Source organism: Rhincodon typus, chromosome 14 (genome assembly GCF_021869965.1).
Source record: "Rhincodon typus isolate 14 chromosome 14, sRhiTyp1.1, whole genome shotgun sequence".
Taxonomy (NCBI): Eukaryota; Metazoa; Chordata; class Chondrichthyes; order Orectolobiformes; family Rhincodontidae; genus Rhincodon; species Rhincodon typus.
This window is the reverse complement of record NC_063345.1, coordinates 27,125,473-27,142,801: the sequence shown is the minus strand read 5'-3', so window position 1 is coordinate 27,142,801 and position 17,329 is coordinate 27,125,473. Positions and strand designations below refer to the sequence as shown.

The following is a 17,329-nucleotide window of genomic DNA, read 5'->3' as shown; positions in this document are numbered from 1 at the left end:
CACCTAAAATATTCCTGAAAGGACTGTTCGTCTCATCTATCTGTCCATCCTACATGCGAATGTGTGTTTGGATTTAAAGGGTGTATAGTCTTTTACAATATAAATTAATAATCTGTTCTTGTCACATGTTAGAAGATAAGATTGTTATAATAACTAAGTTTAGAGTTTCCTTATTCATTGATAAAACATAGTGTGAGTTTTTTTTGATTTAGATAGTGATCACAGTCAGGCATTAACCATCATGGTGATTAACTCGATGGATAATAGATTTTAGTGTTCATTTTCAGTGCACTATTCCCACCATGTTCATTACATAAGGGCTTCCTGATGTCACACTTGGGTGAATGCACCTTGATGTCAAGAACTATCACTCTCACCACACTATTTCGTTCGTTGTAGTGAAGTCAGGAGCTGAATGGCCCAAGAAGAACCCAAACTAAGCACTGGTGAGCAGGCTATTACTGTGTAAGTTATGTTTGACACTACTATTGACAAGAACTTCAATTGCTTTGCTGATGATTGAGAGTAATCTGATGGGTGAGCAATTGGCAGATCAGTTTTGGCCTTTTTTAGTTGACAGTTAGATAATTTTTCACATTCACATAGATGCAGCTAGAATGGATTTAACTCAATCTTCAGAAGGATGTACCTCCTTCAGATAGCTTAACTAAAATTAGGAACTTCAAAGTGTCAGGAAATACAAAGATCATTAAACATGAGGAAAGATAGTCAGCTCATCCTTCTCAGAATGTATGGCCCTCCTACCATTATACATGTAAATTGAAGATTCAATCATTTCTATTGCCAACATGAAACCTAAAACATCATTCTAACTACTGAACATGGAAACAGCAGAAGATTTTGACTGTTGTCATCTTATGATATTACATCAGATTTTTAGTAGTGCACTTCAATTGAATGTGAAAACAATAAAAAAAATCATTATTCAAATTCCCAAGAGTTAAGTTGTCAGAAGCTATATAAGAACTCAATGTATTATTGGATGTCATATTCTCCAATTTAGATAATAGATATTTGAAGTTGGTTTCTGATCAAATTTTTGAGTCATTAGTTTTAGACTATTAGTTATAACACCATTTTTTTCTTGCCCTATTTGGATCTAATTTGCCACACAATAATTCCATTAACTAAACGAGATAGGTTGAAGATTCAATTCTTTAAATATATGAAATCCGACAGCGAAAAGGCATTATAAATTAAAGCAAGATAATTAACTCATATTTTATTAAAGATTTTCATCTTTCTACTTCCCTTTTATTAACATCATACTGCAGGATGTTGATCACAAGGTAAGAAAGCCAACAGAAATCAAAAATTTTATTTGCCTTGAGTCCAATGATTGCACCACTAATACAAAAACAAAATATTATGGGATGCAAGAAATCCAAATTAAAAAAAAGGTCAGGAAGATGACAAGTCATTGTTTTGAAAAGTTAACACTATTTGTGTCTCCAAGGACTGTGTGCGACCTGTTAATTTTAACCAGCATTTTGGTGTTTATTGCATTATCTATCATTGTTCCAGATTTACTGCGAAAGATTCAGTTATATTTCTCATTAATCAATAAGCCTTCTGTCTCAGTCTCATTTTTCATGTCTCATTGATGAGCATCCTGCCTTCTTATTTGTTCAATTATCAAACAAATTTGACTCAGGATTTATCTGGTGACAAGTGGGTCTGAGGGAATAGAGAAAAGCATTCTTCTGCACCTGCCATCCTGGCGGCTAATCGTGTATCCATAGTCAACATGGTGCAGAAAGCTGATGTTCACACCAACCAGCGGGGTCTCATCCACTGCAACCACCTGTCCTCGAATGACACACACACGGCTGGAATGAGACAACGTGCAGATAAATATATGAAAAAGATGATCAATATTTGCAATTATTTCATGCAATAAGCCAGCAAAGAAAGCTGATATGGCTGCACATAACTCTAATTCTGGTAAATCATCTCTGGATTACAAACTAAACAAAGACAAACAAATGGTTTGTTTCAATGTCGTACTCTATTGAGTCTAATGCATATCATTTTCCTACTTATCTCAATCAGGTTAAATGAGGTTAGATTGATTGTGTTTTGCTCTGTTACAGGCTTTTAACTTATCAGGAGCAACTTGCGAATGGAATTACAATGTTCTTTTAAAACAGTCGACCCAAACTGAAGCAGCAGAAATAGCAATGAGGGTAAAAATTCTATCTCGATCTTTAGTGACTATTTAAAGTATGTAATCTTCTTTAAATAATGATATTACAATTACACATTTGTAATTTGTTATGAATTTTTACTACTTATATTACTGCAGACTCAAAGTTGCTGCCGCTTTTAACTGCGAAAGTCTCCTCAAGTTATTCATTTAGACAAAAATTCAAAGAGCTACTGCTTAGTCAAGACTTTTGTATGAAGTGCTATGCTTATCAAGTTGAGGAGGTTTATACTGAAGAGTGGATCACTTCTGTTTGAGCACCCAGAGTGTGGGTGAGCAGGGTGCTGGGGTGGTGAAGCTTACAGAGTGGTCAAGTCCATTGAGGGTTTTGGGTCCTCCCGGGGATTCAGTGAAGGAATCAGAAGTTGGGGGATGGTGGTTGGGGGAATGGGTGGGAGATGTTGGGGATTCAAAAGGAGTTTAGTGGGCTAACTGAGGTATAGCGGGATGTCACTGATATTTTGGGGGGTATCAGTTTAATAGATGGGGTGACACAGTGGCTCAGTTGTTAGCACTGCTGCGTAACAGTGCCAGGGACTTGGGCTCGATTCCAGCCTTGGGTGACTGTCTGTGTGGAGTTTGCACATTCTCTCCCTGTCTGCATGGGTCCCCTTTGGGTGCTGCAGTTTCCTCCCACGATCTAAAGATGTGCAGGTTAGGGTGGATTGGCCATGCTAAATTGTCCATAGTGTCCAGGGATGTACAGGGTGAGTGGATTAGCCATGCTAAATGCAGGGTTACAGGGGGAGTTGGTTCAGGTAGGCTGCTCTTCATAGGGTTAGTGTGGACTTGATGGGCTGAATGGCCTGCTTTCACACTTTAGGGATTCTATGAAATGTATCAGCTGAGATCGAATGATAGGGCAGACTTATTAGGCTGAATGGCCTGATTTGGCTCCGATATCTAATGGTATAAGATGAAGCACTCCGCTTGATTAATGGCCCATTCGCCACCTTCCAACATTGGCTCACTCCAGCATCAGCATACAATGGCATTGCAGTAATTCACCAAGACTCCTCAACTCTAACCTCCAAACCTGTGACCTCAACCACCTAGAAGGATAATGGCTGGTCATTTACAAGCTCCCCTCCAAGCCACACACCATCTGACCTCAAATTGTATCATTGTTCCTTCACTATTTGTGAATCAAAATCTTTCAACCTCCTTCCGAACAGCACTCTGAGTAATTTTTTTATTCATTCATGGATGAGGGTATTAATGGCAGGTCCAGCATTTATTACCTATGTCTAGTTGTGCATACGGCAGTTAAGAGTCAACCACATTTCTATGGGTCCGGATTCAGAACAGGTAAGGATAGTAGTTCCATTTCCTGAAGGACATTAGTGAACCAGGTGGATTTTTCTGATAACTGGCAACAGGCATCGACCTAGGCACCAGAAAAAATGACAGCAAAAACAGCCCTGTTGACCCTGCAAATTCCTCCTCATTAACATCTGGGGGCTAGTGCCAAAACTGTAAGAGCTGTCTCACAGACTAGTCAAGCAATAGCCTGACATAATCCTACTCACGGAATTATACCTTACAGACAATGTTCCAGACACCACCATCACCATCCCTGGATATGTCCTGTCTCACCGGCAGGACAGACCCAGCAGAGATGGCGGCACAGTGGTATACAGTCGGGAGGGAGTTGCTCTAGGAGTCCTCAACACTGACTCAGGACCTCATGAAGTCTCATGGTTTCAGGTTAAATATGGGCAAGGAAACCTCCTGCTGATTATCAAGTACCGTCCTCCCTCAGCTGATGAATCGGTACTCCTTCATGTTGAGCAATACTTAGAGGAGGCACTGAGAATGGCAAGGGCACTAAATGTACTCTGGGTGGGGGATTTCAGTGTCCACCACCAAGAGTTGCTCAGCAACAGTACTACTGATTGAGCTGGTTGGGTCCGGAAGGACATAGCTCCTAGACTGGGTCTGCGGCAAGGTGGTGGGGGAATCAACAAGAGGGAACAACATACTTGACCTCATCCTTACCAATTTGCTAGCTGCAGTTGCATCTGTCCATGAGAGTATCGGTAAGAGCGACACACAAATGCCAACCTATGACCATCACAAATAAGAGACAATCTAACTACTGCCCCTTGACATTCAATAGTGTTACCGTAACTGAATCCCCCACTGTCAACATCCTGGTATTTATCATTGATCAGAAACTCAACTGGACTCACTACATAAATGCAGTGGCTACAAGAGCAGGTTAGAGGCTAGGAATACTGCGAAGAGGAACTCACTTCCTGACTCCTGAAAGCCTGTCCACCATCTACAAGGCACAAGTTAGGAATGTGATGGAATATTCCCCACTCGCCTGGATGAGTGCGGCCCCAACAACACTCATGAAGCTTGACACCATCCAGGACAAAGCAGCCCGCTTGATTGGCACTGCATCTACAAGCATTCACTCCTCCACCACCGACGCTCAGTAGCAGCAGTGTATACTATCTACAAGATGCACTGCAGAAATTCACCAAAGATCCTCAGACAGCACCTTCCAAACCCACGACCACTTCCATCTAGAAGGACAAGGGCAGCAGACATATGGGAACACCACCTCCTTCAAATTCCCCTCCAAGCCACTCACTATCCTGACATGGAAATATATCGTCATTCCTTCACTGTCACTGGGTCCAAATCCTGGAATTCCCTCCCTAAGGGCATTGTGGGTCAACCCACAGCATGTGGACTGCAGCAGTTCAAGAAGGCAGCTCACCACCACTTTCTCAAGAGCATCTAGGGATGGGCAATAAATGCTGGCCTGCCAACGACGCCCACATCCCACAGAATGGATTAAAAATCATAGTAATCATTATATTCTTAATTCCACACTTTTTATTGAAAATTGTTAGACTCTTAAGTTTAGATTTTTTGTTGAATTCAACTTCTGCCATCTGCTGTTACAGGATTCGAACCAGGATCACAAGAACATTACCTGGATGAACAGTCCAGTGAAAATACCACCAGGCCACCATCTCCCCTCTACACCTGCAGAATTTCAAGGTTCACACTACCTTCTGAGGGGCCATAGGACTCCAAGTATCAGTCTTGTTTGCATCACTGTGTCTCTCAAAGCAATCAAAGAAACTATTTTTGCATAATTATCACACAATTGAGTTCAAAGTAATATTTGAAAGGGAGAGTATGAAATAGCAAATATGATCCTTGATTTATATCAGGTTGACTTCACTGGGAAAAGACAAAGACTGTCCTTGACAAAATGTCAAAATCTTCTAAAAGGGGTCAAATGACAGGCGATCTGATTGGAACTATTGAATAGAGAATTGAACGTGTATAGCAATAGTTTCTACTCCTAACGTGCAAAGACTCTAATTGACAGAAATGAACAACTAAAAGCCTGCACATCCCTGGACACTATGGGAAATTTAGCATGGCAGATCCACTTAACCTGCACGTCTTTGGACTGTGGGAGGAAACCAGAGCACCCAGAGGAAACCCACGCAGACACAGGGAGAATGTGCAAACTCCACTCAGACATGTATCGAAACTATTTCTGCCAGAAGGCAAGTCTAAATTAAGAAACACTTCTAAAAGCAAAGGGTAATAAAAGTCTGAGGTCCACCTCTGTAAATAGCAACTGATCCTGGATCAATCATTAATTTCAAAATTGAGATTGGCTTTATTTGACTAATGAACACTGTAAGGGATTTGGACCAAAGGTAAAGGCACATGAATTCAGGTTGTAGATTAGCAATGATTTGATTGGAAGTTGGGACTTATGGGGCCAAATATGTTACTCCTGTTCTTATGGCCCTATTTTTCCTATGAGATTTTAAAGTGCAGCCTTGTTTATCCACTCAAATGGCCATAACTGCTCCCACAGCAATTATTTCTCCCAGTTTCCTAGTCCATGTGGTCTCCACATTTGTCCTGTAACAAAAAATGTGAAGAAGATATCTAATTATTTAATGCATTGCTGTTTGTTGGGCCCTTTTTTGTGCAATTGGAGATGTAGATTTCTGTTCATGACCAAGTGATTATACTTTAAAATACCTTATTAGTTATGAAGCGCTTTGTGATGTTCTGAGGTTGTGAAAGGTCTGTCATAAATGCAGGGTCTTGTTTCCCTTGCATTTGTAGACAGTTGACATGATAGTATTTGTACTCGAGAACTATTATCATTTCAAACTCATGTCTCCAAATCCAATACCATCAGGAAATGACAATAAATATGATAATCCTTCCATAAATATCTCTATTTATTATAATGTTATAAAATTCATGAATTATATGATCAATAGATTGTAACAATTAACCATATTGTAGGTTGTAGATTAGTCATTGATTAGTTTTATCACCTTGGGAATGATTGTTTGAATGCAATCCAAATGTATAGCTTGAAAGTATCCTCTATCAACTGCTTTTAAATGTTTTAAGCAAAATAAATGTGAACAATCTTAATTTGGTTCCTAAGAGGTATGAGTCTGCAGCACAAATCTGTGTTAACTTTACAGTGTTCCAGAGAATTTTCATTGTGGAGGGCAATATTCTGAGACAAAGATTTGGACATATTGTGATGGAACTTTACTCTGTGTCTACTGTTGATCTTGGAGTACTCAATGTCATTTAAGCACTCAAGCATCTATTATCTCAATGAGCACAAAATTCAGGGTAAAAGTTATGATTGCTACATGGTCCCGTTTGCGTTCAAGTTCCAAAATAAAATATTTTACAATCATTTTGACTGACCTTCAAATTAACCTAGCCTGCAACTTAAATCTTCTGAAGTTTGACACAGTAAACACAAGTTTAGCAATTAAAATCAGGTCAAAAGGTTTGGAGTTTATGAAATGGAAAAATCTCCTCGGTGCTGTAAGGAATGCTCTTCAATGATAATGGTGCAATGTCAAGCTGAAGTGAGAGCAGCTTAGACAGAGCATTTAACTCAGGGACACCATTATTGCTTTACAGAAGGCTACTATATAATATGCCACAACAATATGTTGACAGGCATTTCATGTCAATAGGTAGTTCAACATGATCCAATATGTTTTATTTAAATTAACTTGCATACAGATAAAATTCAAACAATAATTTAGCCAAAGGAACTGTACATCCGATCCTATTATCAATATTACTGAACCTAAAAGAAATGCAATCAGTTAGCAGTGCAGTTGCTAATATTCAGATGCTAACAAGTTGCCAGATCAGCAAGAAAGAAATAATGGGCTAAATTTTACCCGTCTCTGGCTCAGCTACCAGTTTTTTCTGGGTGGCCAGGATTCATGGCATGGGCCAATCTTGCTTCAGGAACTATCCCAACTGCAGTGGGAGGACGCCTGTAATCCTACTGTGAGCAGCTGTAAAATACAGGCCGATTATTCAGGGGAAGTGATTCTAAAGGGAGGAGTAGCTCCTCTACTCTGCCAAGACCATCATTTGGCATGCAGCCGGACTATTAGCGCATTTCCCACCTGTCATATCATTATTGGTGGGACCCAACATGTACCTGTAAGAATGAGGTTTGAGTGGCACTCTCGCCACCTGCCCAGGAGAGTAGGTAACAGTTGCAGATGATGAAGGATGTGACCGTTTGCTGGCAGTAAGTAACTCAGTCAATTTTAACTTCCTCTTCACATGCTTCTTTCAAATTTACAAAGTGAAACTGCCTTTAAAAATATCTGTTGGTTGGAGAAGATTTTTATTCTACGATAAATTGTGGAGAAAATTCAGTATACAGAGGGCCTTGTACTGTTTGTCTTCCATTAGGAATAACAAATGCACTACTAGAGTCAATTTTACCAAATGCCATTGAAAATGATGAAACAGTGAAAAAGTTTTTTGATTAAAAAGGCCATATATGTGATAAATATTATTTCACTAATATTCATTTTATTTGGGCTGAAAATAATAGAGAAGTAATGGGGGATTTTAAAACTAGTCATCCTATAATCATTACTAGCTATATATTTCAACTGCCTCGGGGAATCCAGGTTTTGAGATTAACATCAGTTTCAAGGTTTTGAAACTAATAGCATGAAGGTGATACATTTTACTGAGCCTGTTTCCCGGTCACACTGATCTCATGCTATTTTCTACGTTTTGTGTTTCCATTTAAGGTAATGGTAAGGACTGTCCTTTATAGACCAAAATAGATTTTTTTTCTGGAAAGGAAAGATTAAATGGACTGAAGGATGTTCTTTGTAGGAACTTATCTTGTGGCAATTGAAAACTTGAAGGTGTACTGTACTGAAGAGAAAGAGAAAAATCACAAAAGATATCAATTTAATAAATAGTTCATGTAGAAGCTTGATTAGGTTATATCTTCTGAAGCCCATGGTTAAAATACAGCTTTGACATCATTCTAGGTGGATTAATTTATTTGAGGCAGTCCTAGTGGAAATGTTGCTTGCAGGCTCTGGCTTAAGGGAAAATATATTAGCTCTGGTTCTTGATTGTAGATTAGAATCACGATAGTTTAGTTGCACCATTTACAATGTAGATACATGAAAGTACATATGATTGTGACATTATTACTGTTGATTCTTTCATTCATTAATGGGATGTGGTTATTGCTACCAGGCCAGCATTTATTATCCATCCCTTTTTGCCCAGAGGGCAATTAAGAGTTAACCATAGTGTCACAGAGGCCAGAGCAAATAAGAATAGCCTATTTCCTTCTCTAAACAATATTAGTGAACCAGATAGGTTGCAATAACAATCAACAGTGATTACATGGTCACTGTTAGGCCAGTTTTCTTTATTTCAGTTTCCTTTAAATTTAATTTAAATTTCACCACCCATGAACCCAGAAAACTAACCTGGTGTTATGGATTATTAGTCCAGTGACATTACCACGATACCTATGCTTCCCTTTGTTAATGGGAAACTCCTGGCCCGTATATTTGCAAGGAGACCTCCGCTAAAACATAAATGTGTATTCTTTTTTGTCAAATCAGGATCAGAGGCCCTTTTCTGAGCCTGATTGGAACAGCAGGACCGTTATATTTGTGGATGTATGCGTTAATAATTGTAGCATAAATTTAAGGGCAACATTCATGACTTTCAAAGATACTTTCTGAAATGTAATAGCATTTTTGGTGGCATTGTCACCTGTCGTCTAATACCCCTCCACCTCAAAAACATACTGGATCTTGCCTTGCCATAGCCAGTCTCTTGGGTGATTAGTTAGCATTAATTAACATAATAAAACATAGGCAATGATGCACCATGGAACAACAATGACAACAGTGAGATTACAAACTAATTCTCATCGTCAGGGCCCCGTTAACATTGATTAACATTGTAGTGGAGAACTGAAGGTGCACTTCAAGCAGCTCAGTGATCAAGGAGATCAGATAAATTCATCACTGAGCCTAGACAGTATAGATATTTTCTGAGGAAGGATCACCAGATACAAAACGTTAACTCTGATTTCCCTTCACAGATGCTGCTGGGCCCACTGAGCTTTTCCAGCAACTTCTGTTCTTGTTTCTGAGTATAGATATGTTAATGTGAGGTGGTTGGAGAGTCTGGATATGTTGAGAAGCTGGAGGTGGAGGTGGTGCCAGGAGGCATGTAATACCAAGGGAGGGCTGCAAAACAACCCCATTGTTCCACAAAAATAATTTTAGAACCTTTACTTCTCTTTAAGTGGAGGTCTGCAGAAATCCCTTCAGGCATTGCTGGTTAGCATACTGAGCAATTGCCATGGCTTAGCACACTTTCCATCCACGGATGTTTAAAAATTGTATCAACATTGTAGAAATGCCAAGTGACTCTGATGTGCATGGGTTAATGAGATGTCTGCCAAAAACATGCTGCTTATATCAAATACTCCATGAAAATGATAGCAACCTAAATGCCAGCAGGAACAGGACAATCAGAGCTGCCTCGTAATTTTCAATGTGTTAGCATCCCATCGTACCATCCGGCATTAAAGCCAAGAAAAACAAAACTAATTTGTTCACCTTTTTGCTTCAAGTTTTTTTCTTGCAGTTTGAACTTTCATTCAGATATAGTTCAAGTAAATTTAATCTGAATATCTTAAACAATAAAAAATTATCAGTAATTTCAAATTGACAACATTTTTTCAACTTCATTCAATCACAGTTCAGCTTTGATGAATGAAAAAATTGGTCATGTTTATCTTAGAAAGCAATTCATGCAAACTCTTCACTAAACCAATTGGTTTCAACAGTTTAATATAGTAACTGGTAGAATATAAAGGATGAATGAACAGGATGAAAAGTCAGTTGGTTAGTTTTGCTTGTCAAAATATAAAATATGTCTTTTGAGCCAAACAGCCTATAGCCTATTTCCTGTTCCTAATATTGATTACATTTTTATTCTAAATGCCCAATCTTATATTTTTGAATAATACCTTGAGTTCAAAAAGACAAATGCAAAAAATATTGGACTGATTTTTTAAAAAAATTACCTGTTGTCAAAGAGACCGTCAGTGGGGAGTACATGTGTGTTGTCTTTCCCAACCAGGAATTTTATTCTATCATAGAAGCGTCTTGGGGGATGGAGGGGAAAAGGCAATTGACTTTGTTGGATCAGGTCAAGAGGGTCAGGCGATCCTTGACAAAGCTGACCAGTGTAACAAATTGTTTGCTTGCAACAGTCTGGGTCCATACAGTCTGTTAAACCATCTGGAAAGAAAAAATGAAATATGAGGCAGCTGCTCTTAAAAATGAATGTTTTAGGTTCCAAGACAGTAATATTTTTCTTCTGCTAGCATGGTGTACATATAGCACTGACAAAGGAATTTTCCTTTCAGTTCTAAAATTAGCTCAGGACTGTCAGCTGTCTTACCTCTATCCATTATGTGCTTTAACTTGTTATTTTTAAAATATCCATGGTGCATCTTATGGAACAATTCACTGCCCCTGCTGATATTACTGACTGTTACATTTTTGCCAAGTTGTCCGCATAACTTATTTAGCTGATTTATCACAGTGCAATACAGAGATGACTCTAGTTCTGATTCCTAAATTATTTATTTATAGAAATTGGAACATCTCAGAATTTCCAGAAGTTTCCATACAGATGTGGTCTTTGTTGGATACTAGTTCCTTTCTGGACCTCTCTACGTGGAGTCAGTCACGAGGCTCGAGCTCCAACAGATTTTTTGCAGTCAAGCAAGTATAAGAGGCTCAGTACTCAGACAACACTAACCAAACGCAAAATAATTAAACCACAGAACAATGCATTGACTCATGCTTAGATGTAGTTCCTTGGTGAACAGGGAATCTAGGGATATGGGGAGCAGGCAGGAAATTAAGTTGAAGCCCAAGATCAGCCACAAATGGCAGACAGGATTCAATGGGCCATATGGTCTACTGCTGCTCCTATATCTTGTGCATTCTTGAGAGTCCAAGCTGTTTTAACCTCTTTAGCTCCGTGCATACTGTGTCTATTACGGCAGCTAAACTCATAGATCAGCTAAGAGCTCTGTGGTAAAGACATCATCTGTCTAAAATATTTTAGTTTCATTTTGTTTGAAGTAAAATTGTATGTTGTATAATAGAAGCATCCAACTCAGTAGGTTTCACTGTTTGAGCTCAGGATTGCTCTTAGGGTTCCTTTATAGGTCCCTTATGTCCATTGAATGTACACCCCCAAGATCATTCCCGACTTGAACATCTCCTCTCCCCACCTGTCCTCACCAGCCAAGTCCCTTATGCTTGCTGCAGGGTCCAGCCAAGTTGACTGTGTTGTAACTCTGAATTTACCTTAAATTTCAGAGTCCATCGCTGAATACCTTCCTTGGAGCTGGCTGCAATCCTAGCACTGGCCACTACTCATGTTGGTGTAGTTTAGACCACAAAGCTGCCAGTCATTTAATTGGTTGGCAGCTCTCAAAATTTGGATTCCTCTCTTGATGAAGGAAGAAGGCCCATCTTAAACCAATTAATGACCCAATGTCATTAGACAGGATCTTATGCATTCTCTGGAAAGAACAGTTCCATTTATAAAATCTACAATTTTGGCCAAGAAAGAGTTCACTTCAGATCTACATAGTATCTTTTATTTGACTGTTTACAGTTTGAACACTGCAGTATTATCCATTAGACTTCTTGAGGCTCACAGCCTGATGCAATATCTCAATTTTTACTGTCCTGCTTTCTGAAATGAACAGAAATGTGAGATGCTTCTTTTGTTATTTATATTGTACTGGTCTTCACTCCACCAGATAACCCTCAGTTATGACAATTACTTGAGGCTTCACAGTTAATTATTTAAACTCAGTCCTGTAAGTTTTTTTTAACAGTAACTGAACCAATAAAAAGTGTCACAATAAGAGTAGCTCAAAATACTTAGTGGTTGTTTGCACAAGCTTTTTATAGCTCTTTCATTCAATTAAATCCTCACACACTTGTGATATGGATGAGTAATTCAACAATAATTTGGGTGTCCTTTTCCAAGTAATTACTTTATACTTCATAGCCTTCAGTATAAATTAACTTGTTTCTTATAAAAATATCTTTTGTAACCTCAGGTTCTCAATGATGGAGACAGAGCTTTTTCTTCCATTTGCATCTGACAACAGTATTATAAGTATGACGAATTGGGCACAGTGTTGGGTCAGTTACAATGATACCTGCCCTAAGCTACAAGATTTCACTTTATGAATCCAAATTAAACAGAGCATGTGCTTTGTAAATGGTACTTTATTCTCAAATGTCTAAATTCCAGTATCAAGTCTATTAGACTTAGGGGCATAAACGTGTCTTGGCCACAATGGGCAGTAGTGAATTTTCAGCTCATTTAAACTCCACCTGACTGTCTTTACCACCTGGATAAATTAATACCTCTAAGACTCTCTCAGATTCTCACTTGCTGTTGATGGAAGATAACCTTGTCAGTTTAAATCAACGTCATGCCAATCAATAATAATGGGTTTTCCAAAAGGAAGCAATTTCTACAGCATACAGTTGGATGTCAGCTTTCTTTGAACTTTGAAAGAAACATGAATCATCGCTTGTATTATATTCTTCCTGTTAAAACAAGTTTATAAAATGGTTTCCAAAGGTGAAACATGATAGCTTAATATTATAACGGAAATAATCATAATAATAATATGATAATGTAGCAATAGAATGGAAACAATTGTGCTTCATTGAAAAGTGACTTGGATGACAAGTTTTATTGACTGCACATGCAGCAGTAAATTCAGGAATTGGGACGTTGGAATCAGAGTTGACCTGTCAATCAGGAAGCTTTGCAATAATGGTCTCTCAGTGAGAGACTCATCATATGAAATTCCCACAAAGCACATCAAAAATTGTTCGGGCTTCTTCATCGTTAAGTATTAATTAATTATTAAAATGCATTAATTATCAATTACTTTATAACACCTCTCTGAAAATGAGCTTTCGTGTGCTCAATCTATTAGATCATAATTTTGTTGGAGATTTTAAAAATGGAGATTACTTTTGGCAAGTCATGGAAGTAAAGAATGTCGCTTGATCTTAAGTGGGTCAACAGCAAAAAAAAGCAATTTCCAGAAAAAGATTAAAAACAAACTGGAGATTACTCAGGCTAACACTGAACACAGACCACACCTCAATGTGAACTCTACTCTTGGGAAAAGTATCAATTGGCACGTAGTTCACATAGCCTTATTTTTTGCCCAGAATTTAATAACCTATATACACATTAATGTTGTGGTACCCTTAATGCTCTAAAAATGTAATAGCGCAATGTGTTCATGTTCTCAAAAACCATAAGGCATTCTGCAGTCTATTATGATTTGAATCAATTTCATAACAAAGCGCAATGAATTGCCTGCCACTGAAACTCAAAATACCGACCTATGTTTGGGAATACCTGACTCCAATTAGAAATCAATACTTTCAGGAGACAAGGGGAGGAGGGAATAATGGTGAAGACAATTAGCAAGGAGGTCAGAAAGCAATTTGCAGACAGAAATCACATTACTCTGTTATCGAAGGTCCAATTTTATTTCATAAGTGAGCAGAAGGATGAAATCAGACTAGAGCTGCCACAAATTAGAAACTATGTGCTGAATTTTTCTAGTACCTAAATGATTTTGCAATGATGAGCCAGTTGGGAAAATATAGTAAGTTCATAAAAATGATATCCTTGAACTTTGGAGTCTGATTTTCCACTCAAGGCTTAAGCAGCAAGATGAGAATCTCACCAGTGAGCCGTGAGAGGCCTATACATGTCTCTTTGTGCCTAATATCGTCCATTTATTTGAAATTTGCTATTCTCTCATGCAGTGAAGAGAAATTACATGGTGACAATTCCTGAGATAAAAGTCAGAACGTGTACCCATTGCTCCAACTCACTTCTTGCTTTTCTGGCCCCCTTCTTGACAACAGTCTCCAGCATTTCGGGACACTTTCCATGTGCAGTGATTGCCTGCACCCTCTGCCCATGCAGGCTGGTATCAGTCACACACCAGTCTCACCGCAGCATCATCATGACACATCTCTGATCCACATACAATACAGCTCTCCACTTCAGTATTGTACTCTGTGCTGCAAAGGCACAGAGAAATTACGGAGGAATAATTGTGCCGAAAGCCCTGAAATAACACGAATCTCCAGTGGCTGCCAACAGCTTCCACCTAAAAAAAAGTTGCATCAGAAGGTGCTCTCAGGGCATAGTGTAGGTACAGGATTCCCAGATCTATTGTTTGTTTCCTTCAGATGAGTGAAATGCATTGTCATCATAGCCTGCAGATGTCCCTGGATACCATCACAGAATGATGCCATCTGCTGAAGGGGAACTTGAAACCTTAAAGAGTGAGAGGCCATCAATCCCAGTGGCCATCAAGGTGACAGCCATGCTGATTTTCTTATGCAACTGCTGCTTCCAAGGATCCATTTCAGACCCGTGTGGGATCTCTCAATCCTCAACTCAAATACATCAAAATTGTTACTGATGTAATTAATGCCAGATCACAGCGATTCATCTCAATTCCCCATGACAAAGTCATTGCTGCAGTCCACACAGTGAGTTTACCAATATAGTGGACTTCCCAGAGGTGCAGGTGACATGTGCTAGTGACTGCACACGTTGTGTTGAGAGCATGATATCAGAATGTTGCAGACTTCATCGACTGAAAATTATTCAATTTTATCACTGTACAATTCATCTGCAATCATTGGTACCAAAACTTAGAAGTCTGTGCCAGGCGTACTGGAAGCTATCATGAATGCCTTATCCTTGATAGCATCAGACAGGATCTGATAAACATAGACTGGGGGAGTAGCTACTTGCAGGTAAACTTACATTTGGTAAGTGGAAGTCTTTTAAAAGTAGTATCATGAGGGTTCAGGGCCAGTGTGCTCCTCAAAGAGTAAACAGCGAGAGCAGCAAGTCCAGGGAACCCTTGATGTCAAAGGATATTGAGAATTTGATTAAAAAAGGAAGCATAAATGTCAGGTACAGTACATTAAAAACAGTGGAGGCCCTTCAAAAGTATCAAGAGTGTATGAGTTTGCTTAAAATGCATTTAGGAGGGCAAAGTGAGGTATTTTGGACTAGACCAAACCGCCTCAAAATGTATTAAGAAGATAGTCTAGGCCCTGACTTTTTCTTATTTTAAAGGTAAATGTGAAGTGTCATGTTTCAGATCCAAATTCATAGGTCAAACTACTCAACATTAAGCAAAACACAATTTATTCAGACACTGTAGTTAAAATACAACGAAAGGAAAAATAAAACAATGAAATTATCTTAACCATAATTCTGTTGAAATGCTTAACAAAATAATACATATAGTAACTACTACTAATTAACTGTTCCAATACAGTAACATCCCATAAACACACCCTTGGCAAAAGACAAATTCAGAAAACAGATTCTCTCACATGCAACTCCAGCAGCCCAAGAGGAAAAACATTAAGAGATAGCTAAGAGAGTTAGCAGGGAGAGATAACACAGTATAGAGCTGGAAGAACACAGCAGGCCATGCAGCATCAGAGGAGCAGGAAAGTTGAGATTTCAGGTCAGGGCCTTTTTCTGAAGAAGGGTCCTGACCCAAAACATCAACTCTTCTGCTCCCCTGATGCTCCCTGGCCTGTTGTGTTCTCCCAGCTCCACACTGTGTTATCTCTGATTCCAGTACCTGCATTCTTGCTATCTCTAGCAGGGAGAGATGTACTGTAGCAACAGATCCAGCAACAAGTGCTACTGAAAAACTAAAATTAAATATCTTGGTTCTGTGGGAGCTTGACCCCACCCATTCAGGCTGCTCGTTCTGTTTCAACTTAAAAAAAACTAAGGCCTCACAAGCTGTTTACTTTACGAGTTTTCAAAAGACATCTCAGTATCTCTGTCTTCAAGTCGTTCTTCAAAAAAAGGACAGATAGGCTCTTAAAGCCATAGTATTGTCACAGGGGCTATGGAATATCTCTGTCAGATAGGAGCAAGGAAAACTCCAAGGCATTTCTAAGTATATTAAGAGTAAGAGGATTGCCATGGAAAGAGTGGGGCTTATTAGAGATATAAGGGGCAACCTTTGCATGAAGCCAGTGGATGTGGGTGAGGTCTTAAATGAATACTTCTCATCTGTATTCACAGACTTAATCCTGATAAGTGCAGTTTGGCAAGTCTAATAAGGTAAGGATATACACAATGAATGGTAGGTCCCTAGGGAGTATGAGGAATAAACAGACCTTGGTGTGGAAACCCATAGATCCCTGAGGTTGTTCACACAGTTAGACAGGATGGCAAAAAAGATATACAGGATGCTTGGCTTTATTAACTGGGACGTAGAATGTAGAAGCAAGGAAGTTTTGGCACTACTTTATAAAACAGTGGGGTTAGGCCACAGATGGAGTTCACCTCTTGTCACCTCACTATCCGAAGGGTGTGATAGCACTGGAAAGGGTTCAGAGGAGATTCACCAGGATGTTGCCTGGGATGAAAAGTCTCAGTTAGGGATAGGCTGGATTTATTTTCATTGGAGCAGAGAAGGCGGAGGGTGGATCCGATTGAAACATATAAAATTATGAGAGGAACTGACTGATTAGATCATGAGAATCTTTTCCCCATGCCAGACCTATCTCAGACCAATGGGTATAAGTTTCAGTAAGGAGTAAGTGGTTTAGAATAGATTTGAGAAAAAAAAAACACTCAGAA

At 39.0% G+C, this 17,329-nt stretch overlaps 1 protein-coding gene across 1 annotated transcript in view; it reads right to left on the bottom strand.

Moving 5' to 3' along the window:
- LOC109927343 (teneurin-1-like) overlaps positions 1–17,329 on the bottom strand; it is a 141,338-nt gene that overhangs the window by 110,428 nt on the left and 13,581 nt on the right. The window contains exons 5-6 of the mRNA XM_048605297.1: positions 10,644–10,860; positions 1,731–1,850 (exon numbers count right to left, since the gene is read on the bottom strand). Of these exons, the coding sequence (XP_048461254.1) occupies positions 1,731–1,850; positions 10,644–10,860 (337 nt within the window). The remainder of the gene's footprint in view (positions 1–1,730; positions 1,851–10,643; positions 10,861–17,329) is intronic.